The sequence below is a fragment of the Drosophila ficusphila genome, unplaced genomic scaffold (genome assembly GCF_018152265.1).
Source record: "Drosophila ficusphila isolate 14025-0441.05 unplaced genomic scaffold, ASM1815226v1 contig_758, whole genome shotgun sequence".
Taxonomy (NCBI): Eukaryota; Metazoa; Arthropoda; class Insecta; order Diptera; family Drosophilidae; genus Drosophila; species Drosophila ficusphila.
In genome coordinates, this window is record NW_025064700.1 from 607,559 (window position 1) to 629,624 (window position 22,066).

At 41.1% G+C, this 22,066-nt stretch overlaps 1 protein-coding gene across 1 annotated transcript; it reads right to left on the minus strand.

The window, feature by feature from the left end:
• Positions 1–3,974: 3,974 nt before the first annotated feature.
• LOC122320692 lies at positions 3,975–9,077 on the minus strand. Its single transcript, XM_043208859.1, has one exon. The coding sequence runs from the start codon at positions 9,075–9,077 to the stop codon at positions 3,975–3,977; it is 5,103 nt and encodes a 1,700-aa protein (XP_043064794.1).
• Between the last annotated feature and the right edge of the window lie 12,989 nt (positions 9,078–22,066).

The following is a 22,066-nucleotide window of genomic DNA, read 5'->3' on the forward strand; positions in this document are numbered from 1 at the left end:
TTTTACAACCTTTTTATCTCGTTGTTTTAGGTATGCACACATGTGATACATTTGGTGCGGCTACAATTCCGCTACCTAAATATACATTTGTATATATGCGTGTTCATGTTTGAACATACTGCCAAAGGCCGGCAAGAATGATATATTTTTAATATATGAATAGTTATGATTTAACGATTTAGTGGACTGTAATTATTTATTCAATTTTATTTTTTAAACTCAAATCTTGCTCTTTTTGTGCATATATATTTTTCAGCTTAGACATGTAATTCTCTTATAGCTTAACTCTAACATTGGTTTGATTTATTTTTTCTTAAATAATAAAATACTTCGTGTTCTGATGAACATTCTGCCAAAGGCCCGGCAAGCTTTACAATTATTTTTGACAATTGTGCAAACAACGGTTTAGTGGACTGTAAATTTATTATTTTTCAATACATTTTTTTTTTTAACTTAACTATTTTACTTTAAATTCCTTGCAACGGGCCTGCGAAAGTTATGGCTTGTAATCTTTGCCTAACAAAACATTTTTTCACAAGGTATATTATAAAAATTCCCAAAACTATTAATGACAATATAAGACCAGCATGTCCGGAAATATGATGGAAATGTAAATCCTTTAATTGTGGATGGTTTTCTTTAAGCTCTTTAATTTCTTCCTTTAATTTATCAATTTCAATTGTATGATTTAATGGCGTTAACTTTAACGGATCCCACATTATTTTCGGAACTTCATAACCTCTCCTATGTATGGTGTTGACAGTGTCTCTTCACATTCCGATTGATACCATGCTACTAAGCTTAGATAACCTAGGGGAAACTCTTTTTATGGTCGGAGTTGCAGTTGCATCCTCTGCTTGCTGTACACCAATTAAAGGACAAATCTTGGTAATCGGTCTTGTAAATGATGCTTCTGAGGTTTTTACTTTGACAACCCTAACTTTGTCGTCTCTACCTTTATGAACTTCCTCTACTTTTGCCATTGGCCATCTAGCTGGGTGACAATTTTCATCTTTTAAGAGCACTACCTGCCCCTTTTCTATATTTTGACTACCTTTTTTCCATTTATACCTCTGCTGCAACGTATATAAATAATCCTCCTTCCATTTGACCCAAAAATCTCTTCTCATTTTGCGAATTAACCTCCACCTATCCAGGCTAGGAACCTTTTCATCATCATCTATTGACTCCACTATGTCCAACGTAGGTCGACCTATTAAGAAATGTCCGGGCGTTAGCACCTCATTATCATCGACATCTTCTCCCGTCGTATATAGCGGTCTAGAGTTTAGTACTGCTTCGATTTGGCATCATAAGGTTGACATTTCTTCGTATGTCAATATACTATCTCCAATGACTCTTTTTAAATGATATTTAACCGACTTAACACCTGCTTCCCAAATACCTCCAAAGTGAGGTCCTGCCGGCGGGATAAAACGCCACTGAATTTTTTTTTCGGTTTCCTTTTCTGCAGCTACTCTGGAATTATATTGTATGGCTTTTAGTAATTCTTCATCTAATTTTCGTGCAGCTCCTTTAAAATTAGTACCATTATCCGAATATATATTGGCACATTTTCCTCTTCTAGCTATAAATCTTTGTAATGCTGCTAGAAATGCATCAGAAGTTAAATCACTCACAACTTCTAAATGAATTGCCTTAGTTGCCATGCATACAAACACTGAAATATAACCTTTAAAAGTTTTTTGACCTCGATTTTTCGAACATTTTAGGTGATACGGCCCTGCATAGTCTATACCTGTATTTAAAAATGGGTATGCTACATTCACTCTGCACTTCGGCAGGTTACCCATTATTTGTTTACCTGTACATTGCCTATATCGCGCACAAGTGACACACTCTCTCAATACTTTCTTCAGAGAATCCCTTAACCTAAATATCCAATACTTCCTTTGGATTTGGTTTCTCATTAAATTGATTCCACCATGCATTGTCTCCTTATGAGCCTTTTCAATTAAAAGTCGTGACACGTGGCATTTATCTAATATTATCGGGTGCTTCACATCAAATCGTAACTTGCTATTTTGCAACCTACCACCAACCCTTAGAATACCATCTTTGTCTAAGAACGGATTCAGCCCTATAACCTTACTTTTCTGCTCTATTTCCTTATCGGCTCGTAAGCATAATATCTCTGCAATAAAATGTCGTTCCTGCTGTTTTTTAATAATTAATAATCGGGCCTCATTTACAGTCAGCCAATGTGGGTATGACATCTTCTTGACTTTCATGGCGATAAATCGTAATATCCAAGCTATGACCCGTTCCGACTTTTGAAAACTAGAATATTTATCCAGAAACTTAGAAATGGTGTCTTCGGATTTTACTATCACCGTATTTACTCTTACTTTATCATCTATTTGTAACTTGGGCCAGTTGTCCTCCGGTGTTGAGAGCCATTTGGGCCCATTCCACCACAGCGAACAATCTTTTAATTTTGTAGCACAGATGCCTCTTGAGGCAATATCTGCTGGGTTATCCTCAGATCTTACATGATTCCATGCTGTATCTTTTACTTTTAAAATTTCGTCAGTTCTACGTCTAATAAATTTATCTTTGCAGTTCTTATTTCGTATCCGTAACCTTTCCAAATCCGTACACTTGATCACAGTTGCCACTATTGAGTTACTGCCTTTTGACTTTGTGCAGCCCGACACTATCCACCCGAACTCAGTATTTTGACCTAGGAGTCCGTCTATTTTCTTAACTCCTCTTTTAAAAATGTGCGCGTTTAGATCCGCACCTATTATTAGGTCTACTCTACTTGGCTTATGAAATTCGGGATCAGCAAGTCGGTATTTGTCCCACTTTGTCGTGTCAATCTTAACCGCTTGTACTGGTAGTGCCTTCATTAATTTTGGAAGAATAATTGCATCTACTTTCAAATTATTTTTATTCTCTTGATTTGTTTTTATTTGCAAGCTAACTTTGTGCCTTGAACTGCATGTTTTTACTGAGGAAACTCCACTAATCTCCGTATAATTTTTAATTTTCGGTAATTGGAGAATTTGTGAAGCTTCCTCTGAAATTATAGTACTTTGAGACCCACTGTCAATCAAAGCCCTTAATTTTTCATAGCCTCCATTTCTTGATTTGACCTCAATTATGGCTGTGGCTAATAATACGTTCTCCGTTGTCCTGCATGTGTTCACTTTTTCTGGAACTTTAACATGAAGTAACGTATGGTGAGGTTTGTTGCAAGTCAAGCAAAGCTGCTCGCTTGTTCATCTCTTAAAACTCTTATGTTTTAGACATTTTGTACAAATTTGATTTTTTCTTGCCCAGTCAGTTCTCTCTGCTGGGTTCATTCTTTTAAATTTGAAGCACTGGACTAAATAATGTCCCGGTAATTTACAACACGCACAATTTTCGCTGTTATTATTCTGCGTTGTATTTACCACTTTCTTTACAGGTTTCTCTCCCTGTGACAATGATGATATGGAATTGAGCCTTTGCTCTAAAAATTCCATCACATCCGAAAGCGCTTGGATTTCTTTTGTCTTTTTGACATGACTTTCATATAAATTTAACGATTCTTTATTAAATTTCCTGATGGTGAATAGATCACGCTGATGATTTGTAAGACCAGACAATGGTGGTGAATAGATCACGCTAAATGGTTTGTAAGACCATTTTCAAATTGGTTGATAGAATAATACTCAATTATTTCACAATAAGAATTTACGCTTTATTTCATGTTGACAGCTCGTGGTCAGGAGGAAGAGAGCGAGATCAAAGACAGACCAGACCATCTTAAGAAAGAATATCTTACATGCTATAAAATATACCAGATTATTGTAATTAGTAGTGAGGTTCCTCAACATCCCGGCCCACCCTGAAACTAAGTTTCTGAATTAGGCAGGATGGCAATTTTAGAAATGGGTCTAACAAGTTCTCCTGATGAAGTTCGCAGCTTTACGGCCCGTACCAGCCCGTCCTTGCCTGGGTAGACTTCAATTATGCGCGCTAAAATCCAAGCGGCGGGGGGGTGTGTTTGAATCCTTAATGATCGCCATATCCCCAGTAGCAATGTTATTCTTCTCCGTATTCCACTTAGGGCGCTGTTGAAGTGAAGTGAGGTACTCCTGATGCCATCTCTTCCAAAAGCCTTGTAGCATTGCCTGTACATTTTGCCAGTAATCCAGTCGGTTAACTGCTATGTGGCCAAGATCGCCCTCTGGAAGTGATGTATAAGGGCGTCCAATCAGCAGGTGTGCGGGTGATAAGTAGGAAACCTCGATGTCTGACGTAGCGAAGAGTGGGCGTGAATTGACGACGGACTCAATTTGAGCCAGAAGGGTGTGCATTTGCTCAAATGTGAGGATGGAATTCCCGATGACACGACGCAGATGCAGCTTTACGGAGCGAACAGCTGATTCCCATTTTCCGCCCCAGTGGGGTGCGTGCGGTGGTATAAAACTCCATTTGATACCCTCGCTGGCCAACGCTTGGGTTACTTGAGTGTTATGCTGCAGTGATAGGATGAGCTTATACATTTCGTCTAACACCTTCTTTGCTCCCACAAAGTTGCGACCGTTGTCGCTGAAGATGTGGGTACACTTGCCGCGACGGGAGATGAAACGACGAAGTGCAGCAAGAAATGTATCCGTGCTGAGATCTGTAGCCAACTCTAAGTGAATTGCAGAGGTCACTAGGCAGACGAATAGACAAATGTATCCCTTTTCCTTTCGTGGATTCCGTCCCTTGTGCACCTTGAGTAGAAGCGGTCCGGCGTAATCGCACCCAGTATTTTCAAATGGGTATGCTTGACGTACCCGAACAGCTGGCAAGTCCGCCATGTATTGGTCAGTTGTTTTGTGGCGTTGGCGAAAACATTTGAGACAAGCATGTGTAAGCTTACGAATCATGTTGCGTGCGCCAACTATCCAATATTGTTGGCGAACGATGACGAAAAGTGCTGTCACACCTGGATGAAGATGTATCCTGTGCTCGTGTTCCAAAATAAGCAGAGAAATGCGATGATGTTTCGGCAGAATAATTGGATGCTTGACTTCCTCCGGTAGTAGCGAGTTTGAGAGGCGCCCACCTACGCGAAGCAGGCCATTCTTGCAAACCATGGGTGACAGTGTTCGAAGTGTTGATGAATTTGCCACAGCTTTTCCCCTTTGCAACAGGTGTAGATCGGATGAGAAGCTTCCTTGAGCCTGCCTTAGACAATAAATGCGGGCCTCGCTGATTTCCTCAAACGTGAGTGTGAGGCTTGACGGAATCCGTTTCTTCATTCCTCGATGCATAAACCGTAAAACATAAGCAGTGCAGCGAATTAGCTTGGTCCAGGAAGAAACTCGAAACGATAGACACTCAATCGGGGACGCTTCAGGTTCAGATTCAACACGGCTGGATAGTGAAGAGGATTTCAGCCCATCCATTATGGGCGTGTCCAAAATTGTTGTGAGATTGTTGCCACTACGCAGCTTTGAAGCAAGCAGATCGTCGAGGTGTAGCCAATGTGGTCCCTTCCACCACAGTTCATAGTTCATGAGATTGGATGCTAGCATTCCCCTCGATGCGCAATCGGCAGGGTTATCCTTTGAGCCAACGTGATGCCATGCGCTGCGTGGTATGACATCTAGGATCTCCGAAGTACGGTTCGCAATAAAGGTCTTCAGCTTCGATGGGGTGTGCGACAGCCACGAAAGGACAATCGTGGAATCGCACCAAGCATGCACAACTATATCCTTGTGATGCAATCCTTCTTTAACAGCTCGGAGAAGGCGAGTGAGCAATAGCGCGCCACAGAGTTCCAGCCGAGGAAGACTTTGTTGCTTTAGTGGCGCAACGCGTGTTTTGGCTGCCATAAGTGACACCAAGCAGGTGCCGTCTGCGTTGCTTACACGGCTGTAAACAACAGCGGCATATGCCTTTATAGATGCATCTGAAAATCCATGTAATTCGATTTTTCCCGGTTCGCTGTGTACATAACGTGGAATCCTTAGGTTGGTTATGTAGTTGATATCGTCGCGACAGGTTTGCCACCACTCAGCCAGTTTCGGTGGGAGTTTTGAATCCCAGTCCAGGTCAAGCAGCCAGAGTTCTTGGAAAAGGATCTTGAACTGTACTACCACAGGCGCCAGAATACCTAGAGGATCAAAAATTCGTGAGACATCTGACAATACTTGCCGTTTAGTAGCATCTGGCTCCGTAGAAAGCGAAGGTTTGTAGGACAGGACGTCGTCTTGGGGATTCCATAGCATTCCTAAAACTTTAACCGCACTGGTTATTTGGAGCTCGTCTTGCCGGGTGTGGCGGATGACGCTGCTGTTAGACACCCATTTGCCAAGCTCAAGCTTAGCCTTGGACATCAGCTGGATGAGTTCGTCGCGGCGGCTAAGTAATTCGTCTTCAGTTTCAGCGCCGGTGAGGACGTCGTCTACGTAAAAGTCCTCAAGCACAATTTTTGAGGCTGTGGGAAACTCATCCTGGTGGTCTCGCGCTAGTTGTTCCAGTACTCTGACAGCAAGAAACGGTGCACAGCTTGTTCCATAGGTGACTGTGCAGAGTTGAAAGTGTTGAAGAGGATCTTTCGGAGCCTCTCTCCATACGATGCGTTGAAAGTTGCGGTGCTTAGGGGCAACCCAGATCTGGCGAAACATTTTAACTATGTCCGCCGAAAACACAAACTTGTGCATTCGAAAGCGAAGGCATACATGAAAAAGGTTGCGTTGTATGCTGGGTCCGATGTGTAAGGCGTCATTTAGAGCGTGCCCGTTTACGTCTTCATATGACCCGTCAAATACCACGCGCAGCTTCTTTCCTAGAACTGGATGGTGTGGCATATAAAACGTTTTTGCTGATGTGTTGCATTCTTCAGGGGGCAGCTTACGCATATGACCTAGGCTTAAATACTCGCTCATAAATTTTGAATATAGCTTGCGTAGCTCCATATCACGCTGCAGACGACGTTCCACAGCATAGAAGCGTGAGACAGCGCCGTGCAGGGTGTCTCCGAACTCTTGGCATTCGTGTTTAAAAGGCAATTCAACGATGTATTTGCCGTCTGGGTCTCGGGAATGTGTGGTCAGAAAATGCTGCTCTACCTTTTCGTGCGCAGGGTCTCGTTGTGTATGCTCAGTGTTATCCTCGATCTCCCAAAAGCGTTGAAGAGAGGCGTTAATGTCAACAGTAGTCATGAGCGTGTTGGCGGTTAATGGTTGCGGCATTGCAACTGAAGTGATTATCCATCCAAAGATTGAGCTGATGGCAATAATATTTCCATCGGTGTCATATTTTTTATCACCTGACAAAACGGACCAAATTTGTTCGTTTCCCAGTAAAATGTCTACAGGTGAAGATGTGTTAAACGAAGTATCGGCTAACTGGAGTCCATCGTAGATCCTTAAAGCTGTTTCGTCAATGTCGTCCCGTTGAAGTGATGATGTGATTTTGCCCAGCACATGGGCTGCGACAACAATCGTATGAAGTGACACCATTGACTTGATATGCAGCGTTGCCAATCCTCTAGTAGTTTTGGCCTTGACGGAAGATATTCCGGAAACTAGAATTCTTGAGGGTGAACGAGCGAGCCCAAGTGCGTTGATGCATCGTTCAGAAACGTAGGATAGCTCAGAGCCGCTATCCAAAAGCACACGACAAATTGTGTAAGTCCCTTTTGAGTTTTGGACATACACCAAAGCTGTGGGCAATGTGCTTCTTTTGAGTCCCGATGACTGTGTTAATGAGGTGCTGTTTTGCGTCTGGGCGACCAAAGTTGAGCTACATCCAGAAGTTTGAGGACTGGCCTGTACAGTGTCCGCAGGAGGAACTGTCATGGAATCCATGTTTTCAGGATGTACAAGAGAATGATGACGGCCATTGCAGTGCTTGCACGAATGTTTCGATTGACATTGTGCAGATCGGTGGCCAGGGCGTAGACAATTGAAGCAAAGCGACTTTCCTTTCACAAAGGAGCGCCGATGTTCGGTGTTCAGATTTTGAAATTGAGAGCATCTATACAGCTGATGGTCAGCAGAGCCACACTTACTACAATTGCCACGGTTCACTGCAATAAGTGCGCGCTTCGCTTTGGCAGCCTTGTCCGTGTGGCTGCCAGTATCGAGTTTAATTGCCGATGTAGCTTGGCTTAATTCAAAATCCTCGCAACGGTCATCAAGGAATCTAAACAAGTCTGCAACGGTTGGTGTCGCAGAGCCTCTGGTGTCCTCTATCCACTTCCTTCTAGAGTCGGGATCAATTTTAGCTAGTACAAGATGAATCACCCAGCAATCACGGCTTGTCTCCCCAACTGCATCTAGCCCACGAATGATTTCATTGGCGCCATCAGTAAGTTTGCGTAGATTAGACACCTCGCCGGTGGGGGCAGCAGCCAGTGCCATGAAAGTGTCCAGTAAGGAGTTCACGATATGTCTTGGGCGATCATAGCGATCATTGAGGCGTTCCCATGCTGAATCATAAGCTGATTCCGTAATGGACATGTGACTGAGAAGATTGGCCGCTTCACCAACTATGAAAGACTTAAGGTAGTGAAACTTCTGAATCTTTCCCAGGTGGGTCTTATTGTGGACGGTGCTCTCGTAAATGTCCTTGAAGGCTGGCCATTCCTTGTAGTCTCCACCAAAGGGTTTGATGTGGATTTTCGGCAACGGGTTTTCATTTAAACAAACTGCAGCAGGCGGCGGCGTGGCCAAGGTAGATGCTCCGTTCTCAGCAAGTCGCTGCAAGAACTCACTTTGCTGTTGCAGCAATGTGGCCATGTTGTGATCCGCTTGAGGTATGGCGCTTGGCTGAAGTTCGCTCTTCAACGACGCGAATAAGGTAAGCGCGCGCAGGTACTTCTCCTCATACAATTGGAAATCTTCGGTAGGATCCTCGAAACCTTCAACGTTATCGTACACGTGCATTTCGTCAGTGATCTCCTCAAGGCTTCTGAAGGCTTGATTTAGCCGTGCCAGCATGGCATCGACTCCGGAGTAAGTGCTCTGTGGAGGTGGATTCTCAATGTAATTGACCAAGCGAGTTATGGTAGCCTTTAGCCGACCACGTGCTTGGGTAAGGCGTTTAAGCGTCTGTTGCTCCATGGTGTGTAGATATACTCAAACAGTTTGTAGATGCGGAAGTATTCCGGCTCTCGAAGGACCAGACAATGATGGTGAATAGATCACGCTGATGATTTGTAAGACCAGACAATGGTGGTGAATAGATCACGCTAAATGGTTTGTAAGACCATTTTCAAATTGGTTGATAGAATAATACTCAATTATTTCACAATAAGAATTTACGCTTTATTTCATGTTGACAGCTCGTGGTCAGGAGGAAGAGAGCGAGATCAAAGACAGACCAGACCATCTTAAGAAAGAATATCTTACATGCTATAAAATATACCAGATTATTGTAATTAGTAGTGAGGTTCCTCAACATTTCCGAAGGATTATGTGGGCGAAAATGGCATCCACTTCTTCGGACAATTGTGCCTTCAATTTCATAATATATATTGACTCATTAATAGAGTGAATGAACTTTTTAATTTGCCTATCCGATTCTAAATTTAAATTGGGCATATCCAAAAGCCTATTCATGTGTTCCGAGAATATCTTTCTTTTATTCTCGAAACGCTTGGTTAAAAATTCCCAAGTGGCTTCATAATTTTCGCCCCCGCCTAACAATAAATGAGTGACAACACTCCTGGCTTCACCTTTTAATGCTGACTTTAAATAATTAAATTTAAGAGATGGACTTAAATCCTCTCTTGAGTGGATTAGCTCTGTGAAAAGTTCGTAAAACAGATCCCACTCTTTGGAATCACCAAAAAATGTGGGAATCTGTATTTTAGGCAGGGTTGGTAATTCCTCTGCCTTCACCACCATCGACACGTCAGCATGCCTATTGACTACGCTGGATCGATTTTTAATGGCCGTTAATATGTTTTGCGTATCAAACTCGATATCGCTTATTATGTCGTCAAACACAGAACTCTCGAAATAGGTATTACCCTGTTTAATTAGGTTCTGTATCTTACTCCACAGAAACTCAATTTTGTTTTTCCTTATCGTAAGGAAATCTGGACTATTGTCTATGAGAGTAGACGTCTCATCTAAGTATGCTTTCAAAATGCCTACCTTACTTCGAAATGTCTGCTCTATCCTGGACGCGTTTGAAGTGCCTGGCAACTCAATCTCTATTTCCTTATTTTTGGTCCTTGAAACGTTTGCCGTGGGAATAACCTGTCCCTCTGGCTTATTTGTCTGAGACTCTTTTTCAACCCTTAACTTTATCTGAGCCAACACCATCATAATGATATCATACTGCTTGGTATTAAAATACTCATGATCGACAACGCCGATCTTTAAAAGGGCAGTATGGTTAGTAATAAAGAGTTTTTTAAGCTCTTCTAATCGTCCTACGTCTAGCTCTGTTAGCCCTATTTTTGCTTCTAAACGTCTTATTTCCAAAATAATCCCGGACTGCTTCTTTAGCAAATCTATCGTTTTTTCCGAAATCATTATTATTATTTTCTTAGGGATATATGTATATGTAAAAAAAAAAAAATTTTATTGTGACTTAGCTGCTTCCGTTGCCGTCGCCAGAGTAGTCGCATTTTGCTGTTGCTGCTAAGGTCGCCGCCGCTTGTCCTGTCGCCGCTCTGTCGTTGCAGCGGTATTTTTTGTTGCTGTTGTTGCTGCTGAAGTCGCCGCCGCTTGTCCTGTCGCCGCTCTGTCGTTGCAGTGGTATTTTTAGTTGCTGTTGTTGCTGCTGAAGTCGCCGCTGCTTGTCCTGTTACCGCTCTGTCGTTGCAGCTGAAGGTGCTGCGTCGCTGGTTTTTTTTTTTTTTTCACTTTTCGTTAAATGCCTAATTGCATTTATTTCCCGCACAATATCGCTGATGTTTAAGGGCCTCAAGCACGCCTTACACGACACTGTTAATTTTTAAGCTACCTTTAGTCATTTATTACTAGAAGGTGCTTTTTTGTTATATCTCTGTTCCTTACCTCGGGTGGGGGGTAACAAGAGATTTTTTCGGCTCGAAGGACCAAAATGAAAGAACGTCCAAATAAATACGTCTTTCTTTGTTGAGTTGATATTTCAAACTGATTTTATTTAAGAATATGTTCTACTTAAATAGCTAACATGAGATTTACAACTATTCTTATCTTTAAGGACGATAGAGGAGATAGCAATTACTCCGATCGCACTTATCCCTGAACATGTGGTGACCACTCGCAGGGGGTCCTTTTACAACCTTTTTATCTCGTTGTTTTAGGTATGCACACATGTGATACATTTGGTGCGGCTACAATTCCGCTACCTAAATATACATTTGTATATATGCGTGTTCATGTTTGAACAGTAATAGACCTGGTAGGAATTATTCCCAAATATGAGGGAGAGCCAGGGAAGTTACATGGTTTTATAGCAGCAGTAGAACAGGTACTGGGCCTCATAAAAGGAGAAGAAAGGTCGAATATAGGAATAATCGCTCTTAGAGCGATAAGGAGTAAGATTGTAGGACCAGCAGATAAAGTCCTTGACTTAGACGAGTCCGAATTAAATTGGGATCAAATTTAGAAAATATTGATTACCCATTTCAAAGATAAGAGATCAGAGCAGGAGTTGATTATGGAGTTAACGCATATTAACGAAAAGAAATTGGATTTAGAAGCCCTTTACACGAAGGTGATGACCCTCAGGAAAGCCCTAGTGAGTTTAACTAAATCCAACGAGCAAGGTATTTTGTTGAGGAGCGAGAAGATCAAGTGGTATGAGGAAATGGCCTTAAACGCCTTCATTTCAGCTTTGAACTATCAGGAACATGGAGGTGCCCAATATAGATAAGGCATATGAGATTGCTTGTAGAGAAAAGAACTTGGGCACCCTACAAGAGACTCAGGAAGAGACGAAGGATCAGGCATTGAATAAAACCCAGACCAAAGAGGGTAAAGAAGCCCCGAAACAGGATCTTGACAAACAGAACAACCTGGTGCCGGAGTCCCAGACTGGCATGTGGTCTCAATGCCGATGGGCAGCGAATGCCCAACCGCAGTTCCCAATGCCATTTCCGGTACCGAATATGAATGGTTGGCCAGGATTTGGATTTCCGTATCCAATGATGGGTAACCCATTCAGGACAGACAATGACAATCAAGGAGAAAACTCCAACTATCAGAGACCATACCGAAGCTATCAGAACAGGAATAATAAGTGGAATTATGGTCAGAATAACCGGGGCAGACAGTGGTATGGGAACAACAACTATAACAACAGCAAGCCTAGAGAGGGCCAGCTAGCCATCCAAGCGGCTGGAGACGTAGAGGGTAGTGGCCAGACCAGAATGTCTCGGAATTCTAACTTCTCTGGACAGTCATACAATTCCAACAATTCGAGGCAGTCAAATAACTCGGCCAATTCAAAACGGTCATATCATTCGACTAACAACTCGGAGAGGGGCGGAAATCGACCGTCGACAAGTGGTCAGTTACATAATATTCAAGAGGACGAGGCAAATTTTTCGCAATCAGCCTCGAACAGCCAACAGGATATTTAGGAACTAGGAGGGGCCACTCCACCCTACCATTTGTAATGATAAAAATCACTCCACAAAAAACAATAAAAGTACTAATTGATACAGGATCCACTTTTTCTTTTATTCGTCCCGAATTAGCTCAAGCGCAGTATGTAAAGGAGTTGAAAGACCCCATAGCCATTAAAACAATTACACAATCCCACAAGATTTCGAAAGAAGCATACATACCAATGTTCGAAGAATTTGGAGGAATAGGAGAAATGAGATTATTACTCTTCAAATTCCATCAATTCTTTGAAGGGTTAATTGGTATAGATTTACTACAACAAGCGAAAGCCGTGATCGATATTGAGAAAGGTCGGTTCCGAACGGTGGACACAGAATTGCAGATACATTTCGCTAACTATAGGCCCAGCGAGGTCCACTCAATAGAAGCAGGAACAAGAACAATTATTCCTTTACCGGTACGAGTACCCGATGGGGATTTTCTATTAAACAAAACGATAGTCAAGGAGGATTTAATTATATCAGAAGGAATCTATAGGGCAGTGGCTGGAAAGAGCCTGGTCGAGGTAACGAATTACGCGGAAACGGATCAGGAACTATTTTTGGAGGAGCCGTTAGAAGGTTGTGAATTCGAAATAGACAAGCATTTCGAACTCAACAATATAGAAGAAATGTATAATGGGAACACGAAGATACCATTTGATAAGATCAGAACAGAACACTTAAATAGCGAAGAGCTTAAGAAACTTCAACGCATTTGCAAAAAATATCCGAAGGTATTCCATAAAGAAGGGGATCATTTGTCGTTCACGAATGCGGTCAAGCACCAAATCAGAACGAAGGATGACATACCAGTTTACGCCAGGCCGTATAGGTATGCATTCAAAGAAAGACAGGAGGTGAGAAGACAACTAGGAAAGCTACTGGATCAAAAGATTATTAGGCATAGCCACTCTCCTTGGAGTGCGCCTGTTTGGCTAGTGCCCAAGAAGAAGGATGCCTCTGGGGAGAGGAAATGGCGAATGGTAGTGGATTACAGGAAGCTTAATGAGAAGGTAATTAAAGACAGATACCCTTTGCCATTGATTAATGACGTGCTAGATAGTCTGGGCAGGGCTAAATATTTCTCAACCTTAGATCTGGCGAGTGGATACCACCAGATCGAGGTGAAGGAAGAAGACATCCCGAAAACTGCTTTCTCGGCAGAAGGAGGTCACTTCGAGTATGTCAGAATGCCGTTCGGGCTAAATAACGCCCCAGCAACCTTTCAAAGGTTGATGAACAATATCTTCGGAGAGTTGCTGGGGAAGTGTTGTCTTATATATATGGATGACATTATGGTGTACTCGACATCCCTGCAAGAACACATAACAGACTTGGAAAAAGTCTTCAAAAAGCTTGCGGAGGCAAATTTCAAGTTGCAGCTAGACAAAACAGAATTTTTAAGGACAGAAGTCGAATATTTAGGACACGTAGTAACCCAGCAAGGAATCAGACCGAATCCAGGGAAGATCGAAGCGATAAAAAGATTCGAGATACCTAGGACTAGGAAACAGATAAAATCGTTTCTGGGCCTGTTGGGGTACTACAGAAAGTTCATCAAGGATTTCGCGGCTATAACAAAGCCATTGACAAGACAGTTGAAAGGGAAAAAGGCAGTGCAGATGGATCAGGAATACAAAGATGCATTCGAGGTGTGCAAAACCTTACTGTGCAACGATCCAATCTTGCAGTTCCCTGACTTTGAGAAACCTTTTATACTCACCACAGACGCAAGTAATTATGCTATTGGTGCCGTCCTGTCCCAAGGAAATTTGGGAACGGATAGACCTATAGCATACGCTAGCAGAACCCTGTCAGGAGTAGAAGTAAACTATGCCACAATAGAAAAGGAAATGCTCGCCATAATTTGGGCGATCAAGCATTTCAGGCATTATGTATTTGGCACAAAGTTCAAGATAGTCACGGACCATAGGCCATTAACATGGCTAATGAGCGTCAAAGAACCCGATTCCAAACTTGTAAGATGGAGACTCCAAATGTTGGAGTACGATTACGAGATTGTGTACAAGAAAGGGTCTCTGAATGTAGTGGCCGACGCACTGAGCAGAATTCAACCAGAGCTCAATGTGCTAGAAGATGCCTCAGAGAGGGCAACCAACGGAGAGACAATCCACTCTGCTGGAGAAGATCTTCAGTTGGGATTCCCAATATCGGAAAAACCACTAAACGAGTACAACATCCAGGTGGTCATACAAGAAGGTAGAGTAGGGAGAATACAGAAACAAATTCCGTTCAGGAATAAGTTGAGAATAATCTGGACGGATAACAACTTCGATGAGGAAACAGTTGCCCGTAGGTTAAAAGAAATCCTGAAACCTAGAATAACCACTAGCACAAATAAATCTAGGCGATGCAAAGATAATACAAACTCATAAAACATTGGTACACATAGTACAATTACAAGAATATCAAGAGGCAATAGAACAATTGGAACGAACACTTACTGAGGTAGTTGAAGACTCGGAAACCAGAGACCTTGTTAAAATTTTACAGAAAAAAATTACAGATGATCAAGAACAGATTAGAGGCAATATGCCCCAGGAAGAGGAAAGCAAGGGGATTAATCAATAAATTAGGATCCGTTGTTAAATCCATAACAGGAAACTTAGACGCGGAGGACGCAGAAAGATTAGAAGAGGAGATAAGGAAGATGCAGGAAGAGGAAAGAAGATTGAAGGAGAGCTTGAATTTACAAGAGAGGACAGGAGCTAAATTCACAATAATGTTTAAAAATTTGACGAGATATATTAACGAGGAGCAAAGTCGAGTAACGACATTTATAAACAATTATAAAAATGGAATAAGCAAAACATTTTTAGAAGAAGATAAGAGAATCTATAGATTAGAATACATCGATAGAATTTCAGTGACAATAGACATGCTCGGACTAAATATAAATGATGTAGCCGAAAGTTTGCTATTGGCAAAAATCGGATGAATTTCAAAATTCATATTTGATAAACAGGAAACAGCTAAATGCGTACAAGAACTAGAAGAGCAGGGCATACACATAATATCGGAAGAACATATGTACGAATTTCTAGAATTCAAAGCGATTATGAATAAGACAGATTTAATATTTGCGATAAAATTACCTATTTTTAAAAAAGAAATGTATTCTTTACATAGGATTATATCTCTACCGATGAATAAGACAGAATTTATAATAACGCCAGAATACGTGGTGATGAATAACGAAGATATGTATTACTACAAAAACAAATGTCAAAAAATTAGAAGTTTATATACATGTAAGAACAACAAAATTGTAAATCAGATAAATGAGAGTTGTCTAAAAAACCTGATCAGCGGAAAAAGAGCGAACTGTGAAAACAGGGATGTTGGGCTCAGGACCAGGATCTTTGAACCGGAAGAGGGATATATCGCAATCTTCAATGGAGAGAATGTGAAGTTGCAAACGGACTGCGGAGAAGAGAGAACGGTGAATGGATCGGCATTAATTGCGTTTAAAGGATGCAGAACAATGGTCAACAACGTCCAGTATGAGGTGGTGGAAAGACTTGACGCAACAAAATTAAAATTGGAAATACCCCAAATCGAAGCCATTAAGAAGAATAGAACAACCCAAGAGCTGGGAATACACGAGCTGGAGATGGAGGATATCGAAACAAAACTGCAAATCAGCAGAATACAAACTGGAACAGCAATACACACAACAGCGACGTATACAATGCTAACCATGTTGCTGATAGTGGTGTTGGCCGTGGCCGCCTGTTCAAAAAGGACGACCACCTTCACACCAGATACAACACTTGCGACCCTCACACCAACCATTGCTTCACCTGTCTCCTTCACACCAACCATCGCTCCGTTATGGTCGGTCGTTCAGACTGAGGGGGGAGGAGTTACCGCCTCAGCACAGTCCATCGGCGGTCCCCCACCTAAACCCCTTCGGTCGCCAAGCAACTAAAGACCGTACACTCGAATTGGCAACTAAGTTGCCAAACAAACAAACATAGCGGCTACTGCTGAGTCCAAGCCCCAGATATGCATCCGGTCTAATTACAGTCCCACTCCGCTTGATCAGCAGTTTGTACTTAGGCAAGAAGGTTCGAGCCAAGAGAAATAAAATAAAGACATTCATTCTGGATTTGACTTTTAACAAAGAAACACAGCTCTTTTATTTGGCTCGTGGTTTGACTTTTAATATAGAAACAAAGCTCTTTTATTTGGCTCGGAGATTGGTCTACGATCAATATCAAGGAACCTACTAAATAATATTGATAACTCGCGCGCTGCGCGAAGAGTCGAAAATTATTTAATTTCGCTTGATCTGATGAAGACCCCACTCTAATTCCTTTTACTGTTTATTAAGCGAAACATAGGGATAATACATTGATTTTTTTCATTTAAATAAGTTGTGGGGATCGGCATTGAAATGTCGATATAATGATTAATTTGTTACTAATAAATAAATAAAAAATTAAATTAAAAAATAAAATTACTTTTTGAAAGCTGAATTCTTGAACTAAATAATATAAAAAAATTGTAACGATACGATTAATAGAACAAGAGATAATTGATTTAACGTGTTCAAGGATAGAGAAAACCATTAATATTGTCAAAAATCATAACTTTGTAAAAAAAAAATTTTTAAGCAAAATACCGATACACGTGTCTTTTTATTTTGCTTCCTATACCTGGAAAAAAATTTTGAATAAAATCGGAATTGTGACGCAAAAAAGGTGTAGGGGAGGGTGGTCCCATACCGACCCCCTAAAAGGCAAAGGCGATAAAGGTGAGAAAAATCAATTTTTCAGTTCAGTTCAAAAATGTACTATGTAGAGGGATCAGTTTACTATACATCTAAATGATTAGTAAGTGCGTAGGTGCTTTGAAGCGTTAGATATTCAGGCAAATATAAAACTCTACTTTTTGGTCGTACTCAAAAGTAGTGGTCCGAAACCGACCCCCTATTTCTTAACAGAAAAATTTAATAACATAAAATAGAATTTAATGATTTTGACGTTTATTAAGAAATATATTGAAGGTTCTTTCCAGAAAATAAAAATTAATGTATGAAATAAAGGGCACTGTAGTCAATTGACGAAGTCTGAGTTGTCCTCTTTCTCATAGTAAGTTTTCGCGTTGTTTTCGCGTTGTTTTTCGAAAGCTGCTCGTTGATGACTGTCTCTTCGCTTTCTTCTGATCTTTTTGCTGTTTCTGTTACTTTTCTTTACTGAATCTTGTTTACTTTTTCATATTTTCCCTCAAAAATACGCTATGACATATTAAGCTGCCAATAAATGGGGGTCGGTTTCGGACCATCACCTAGCGGTCGGTTTCGGACCACCACGACCTTTTCTGATTAACTGCTCGGCATTAACTAAAGACGCAAAGAGCGATGTAATTCTAATTATGTGAGTGAAAGCTAGGACTATCAACGATCAGAAAAATTTACTCTCCGATTTTTATGCGGAGAAAAAAAAATTTAAGCTCAAGTTCAGTAAAGCTCAAAAATAAATGTCACAGGCGTTGAAACAAAACAAACGGAAAAATTGCAGTGAAACAAAATAAGTCAAAGGGGCTATCTATCTCCAAAATGTCTGTGTTATAACAGCTTTTCACTGAAGTTACCGACAATTCGGCTAGCATCGCCATCTCTGAGAAACATGGGGGGGTCGGTATGGTACGACCGGTCGGTATGGGACCACCCTCCCCTACGATTTGTAAAAGAATGTCCCATATACATATACTATTATACTATTTAATTTCGGTCACTCAGATCCGAATTTGTACTACAAATCGCATCTTTAAATGTTAATAACAAAAACACGTTGCAAAATTTTCACTCTCCGCCAACGGATTTCGAAGTTTTAGAAAAAACCACATCGTTTCCATATTTTTCTTTATTTTTATACCCTTGCAGAGCAAAGGGTATTATAATTTTGGCCAGAAGTTTGCAACGCAGTGAAGGAGACACCTTAGACCCCATAAAGTAGGTATATATATTCTTGATCAGCATCACCATCTGAATCGAAATACGTCTGTACGTCTGTCCGTCTGTCCGTCTGTCTGTCTGTCCGTCTGACCTCCTGTCCGTTTCTGCCCAAACTAGTCTCTCATTTTTAAAGCTATCTTGCTGAAACTTTCCCAAAAGGTGTGTAGCTATTGCACGCAGTATATATGTCGGAACGGACCGGATCGGGCGACTATATAGGATAGCTCCCATACAAGAGATTGAAATACAAAATTCTAACGCCGTTGTTTTTGATCAGATCGACTTGATTTCTTCCACATGGCGTTTTCTAGTTACTATTGAATTTCGGGTTAAATTTTATCGAAATCGGATAACTCTATCATATAGGTAGCTGCCATAGGAGAGATCAAAAAATATATATAGAATTAATGGAAATTAATTGATAAGGTGATTGTTTTTCATCACACGATTATGATTTTTTGAGTATCAAGTTTTTTAACTAGCCTTGCTTCATAAAAAAATTTTCATAAAAATCGGACAACTATATCATATAGCTGCCATAGGAAAGATCGAAAAATCTATATAGAATTAACGGAAATAAAATGATAACATCGTTATTTCTCATCAGAAAATCATGATTTTTGGAATATAGAGTTTTCTAACGACTCTTGAATAACAAATAAAATTTCATAAAAATCGGACAACTATATCATATAGCAGCCATATGAACAATAGTCAAAAATATGAAAAATTAAAAGAAAAGTCGTCGTTGCTTCAATGTTGTTTAGCCTTTGGGTATTCTGTTCGAAATATTTGATGACTGCAAGGGTATATAAGCTTCGGCTTGCCGAAGCTAGCTTCCTTTCTTGTTTAAAGCTGTATTTACCGTGCACCGCACTTGTAAACAATTACCCAATTAATGATTTGTACTCTTAAGAGATATTTGACTTTGATAAATTTTTTCAAAGGCTTAATTCAAAAACAAAATTACAAAAAATTGTTAATTTTAATATTTCATCAAGTGAACAGATCGTCGAATTTGTATCACTAAATCAATTTGAAATAAAGGGCAAAAAACAATTGAAAAATTTCAAGGCGCATAAAGGCTAAACAACATCAAAGCTATGACGATTTTTCTATAAATTATTTCATATTTTTGACTATTGTTCATATGGCTGCTATATGATATAGTTGTCCGATTTAAAAAAAATTTTTTTAAATTTAATTCGTAATTCAAGAGTCGTTAGAAAACTCTATATTCCTAAAATGGTGCTTGTCTGAAAAAAACAACGATGTTATAATTTTATTTACTTTTTTCTATATAAATTTTTCTATCTTTCCTATGGCAGCTATATGAAATAGTTGTCCGATTTTTATGAAATTTTTTTCTCAGTTCAATGGTGTTGTAATATAGCTTGGGTAGAATAGTTTTATTACAGAGATAATTGATACAGAGATTAAGCTTTACACATCCGTTGGCGATAGAGGTGGAAGGAAGAAGGAGGAACAGAGTACGATCGTTAGAGAAGGTACATTAGACTTTACTATCGATAGTTCGGTATGCGATACCGTGCCAATTGCATTTCCAATACTTCCTCTCAATTGGTAAGGTGTTGATCGACTAGACGCATACCCAAGGCTGTGTTGCAGGTATTGTGTTTTGAAGCGCTGAGTCCCTTTGTCAATATGTCTGCTGGCATCTCGGTCGTTGGAATGTAGTTTACTGAAATAGTTCCTTCTTCAACCAGCTCTCGGATGAAATGGTGGCGGATGTCAACATGCTTGGTGCGTTTGTGGAACACGGGGTTGCGTGTAAGTTGGCCAGCTCCTTGGTTGTCATTGTAGATGATGGTCGTCTTCAGTTGGCCCAAAATTTCTTGTAGAAAGCTTCTGAGATGAACAGCTTCCTTTGAGGAGTCAGACAGAGCCATATACTCTGCTTCCGTGCTCGACAATGCAACCGTCCGTTGCTTCCGGCATTCCCAGGATACTGCTGCACCTGCGAACTTAAAAGCAAAACCTGAAAAAGATCTGCGATCGTCAATGTTGGCGGCCCAGTCAGCATCGGCGTAGCCTACAAGGTCTTTGCCACTTCGTTTGTAAACCAGGCAATAGTCCTGAGTGCCCTTTAGGTAACGTAATACCCTTTTCGCAGCAATCCAATGTTGTTTTCCAAAGTTTGTATTGTATTGACTCAGGGCACTTACCAGGTGTACCGGAAAGTCCTTGCCGGTTTTCCCAATAGATGTCGCCAGCCCACACGCGTTGTTTTTGCTAATAACCTCTATGACGTTTTGTTTGCCACTGATATAAGTGTCAAAACAGTGCATAACAACAATCGAAAATTTATCGTGGTCTTGCCAATTTTTGCCTTTGAAAATGAGTAATTTCGTGCCTGGAAATGGCCATTTGCGGAAAGTGATGATTTTCATGTTCCATCAAAAGAAAAAAGCGGCTGAATGTCACAGAATTCTTCACGAGATATACGGTGACTGTGGTCTAGCTATCCGCACTGTGGAAACGTGGTATCGTCGCTTCTAAAATGGTGATTTCTCTACTGACGATGCAAAACGCTCTGGACGGCCGCAGACGTTTGAAGACACCGACTTGCAAGCGCTTTTGGACGAGGATGATACGCAAACACAAAAAATGATGGCAGAGCAACTTAATTCATCCCAACAAAGCATCAGCGACCGTCTGCGTGCGATGGGAAAGATCCAGAAGTCGGGTAAATGGGTGCCGCATGAATTGACCGAGGCGCAGCGAGAGCGACGAAAGGTGACGTGCGAATTGCTGCTCGCACGACACAAAAGGAAGTCGTTTCTGCATCGAATTGTTACTGGGGATGAAAAGTGGATCTATTTCGAGAATCCCAAGAAGAAAAAAATCATGGGTTGACCCCGGCCAACCATCAACTTCGACGTCCAGACCCAATCGATTCGGCAAGAAGGCAATGTTGTGTGTTTGGTGGGACCAGCAAGGTGTGCTGTACTATGAGCTGCTGAAACCGGGCGAAACAGTTAATGCACATCGCTATCATCGACAACTAATCAAATTACGCCAGGCCATCAACGAAAAAAGGCCCGAATTCCGGCTGCGACACGACAAGTTAGTTTTCCAGCACGACAACGCACCGGCGCACAACTCATTATTGGTTCGTAACTACTTGGACACATTAAACTGGGAGATCCTAGCCCACCCGCCTTACTCACCAGACGTGGCGCCTTCCGATTACTACTTGTTTTCATCGATGGCGCATGCACTCAAAGAGCAACACTTCGCCAGCTACGAGGAAGTCGGAAAATGGCTTGATGAATGGTTCGCCACGAAGAACCAAGAGTGGTATTGGCGTGGCATCCATAAATTGCCAGAACGTTGGGAAAAATGTGTGGCTAGCGATGGGCAATACTTTGAATAAAATATTTTTTACCATATTCTAACAATTAACGAGTTTCTTTCCGAATAAAACCGGCAAGGACTTTCCGGTACACCTGGTACTGCAAATGCAATATCAGGGCGCGTTGATACTGCCAACCACA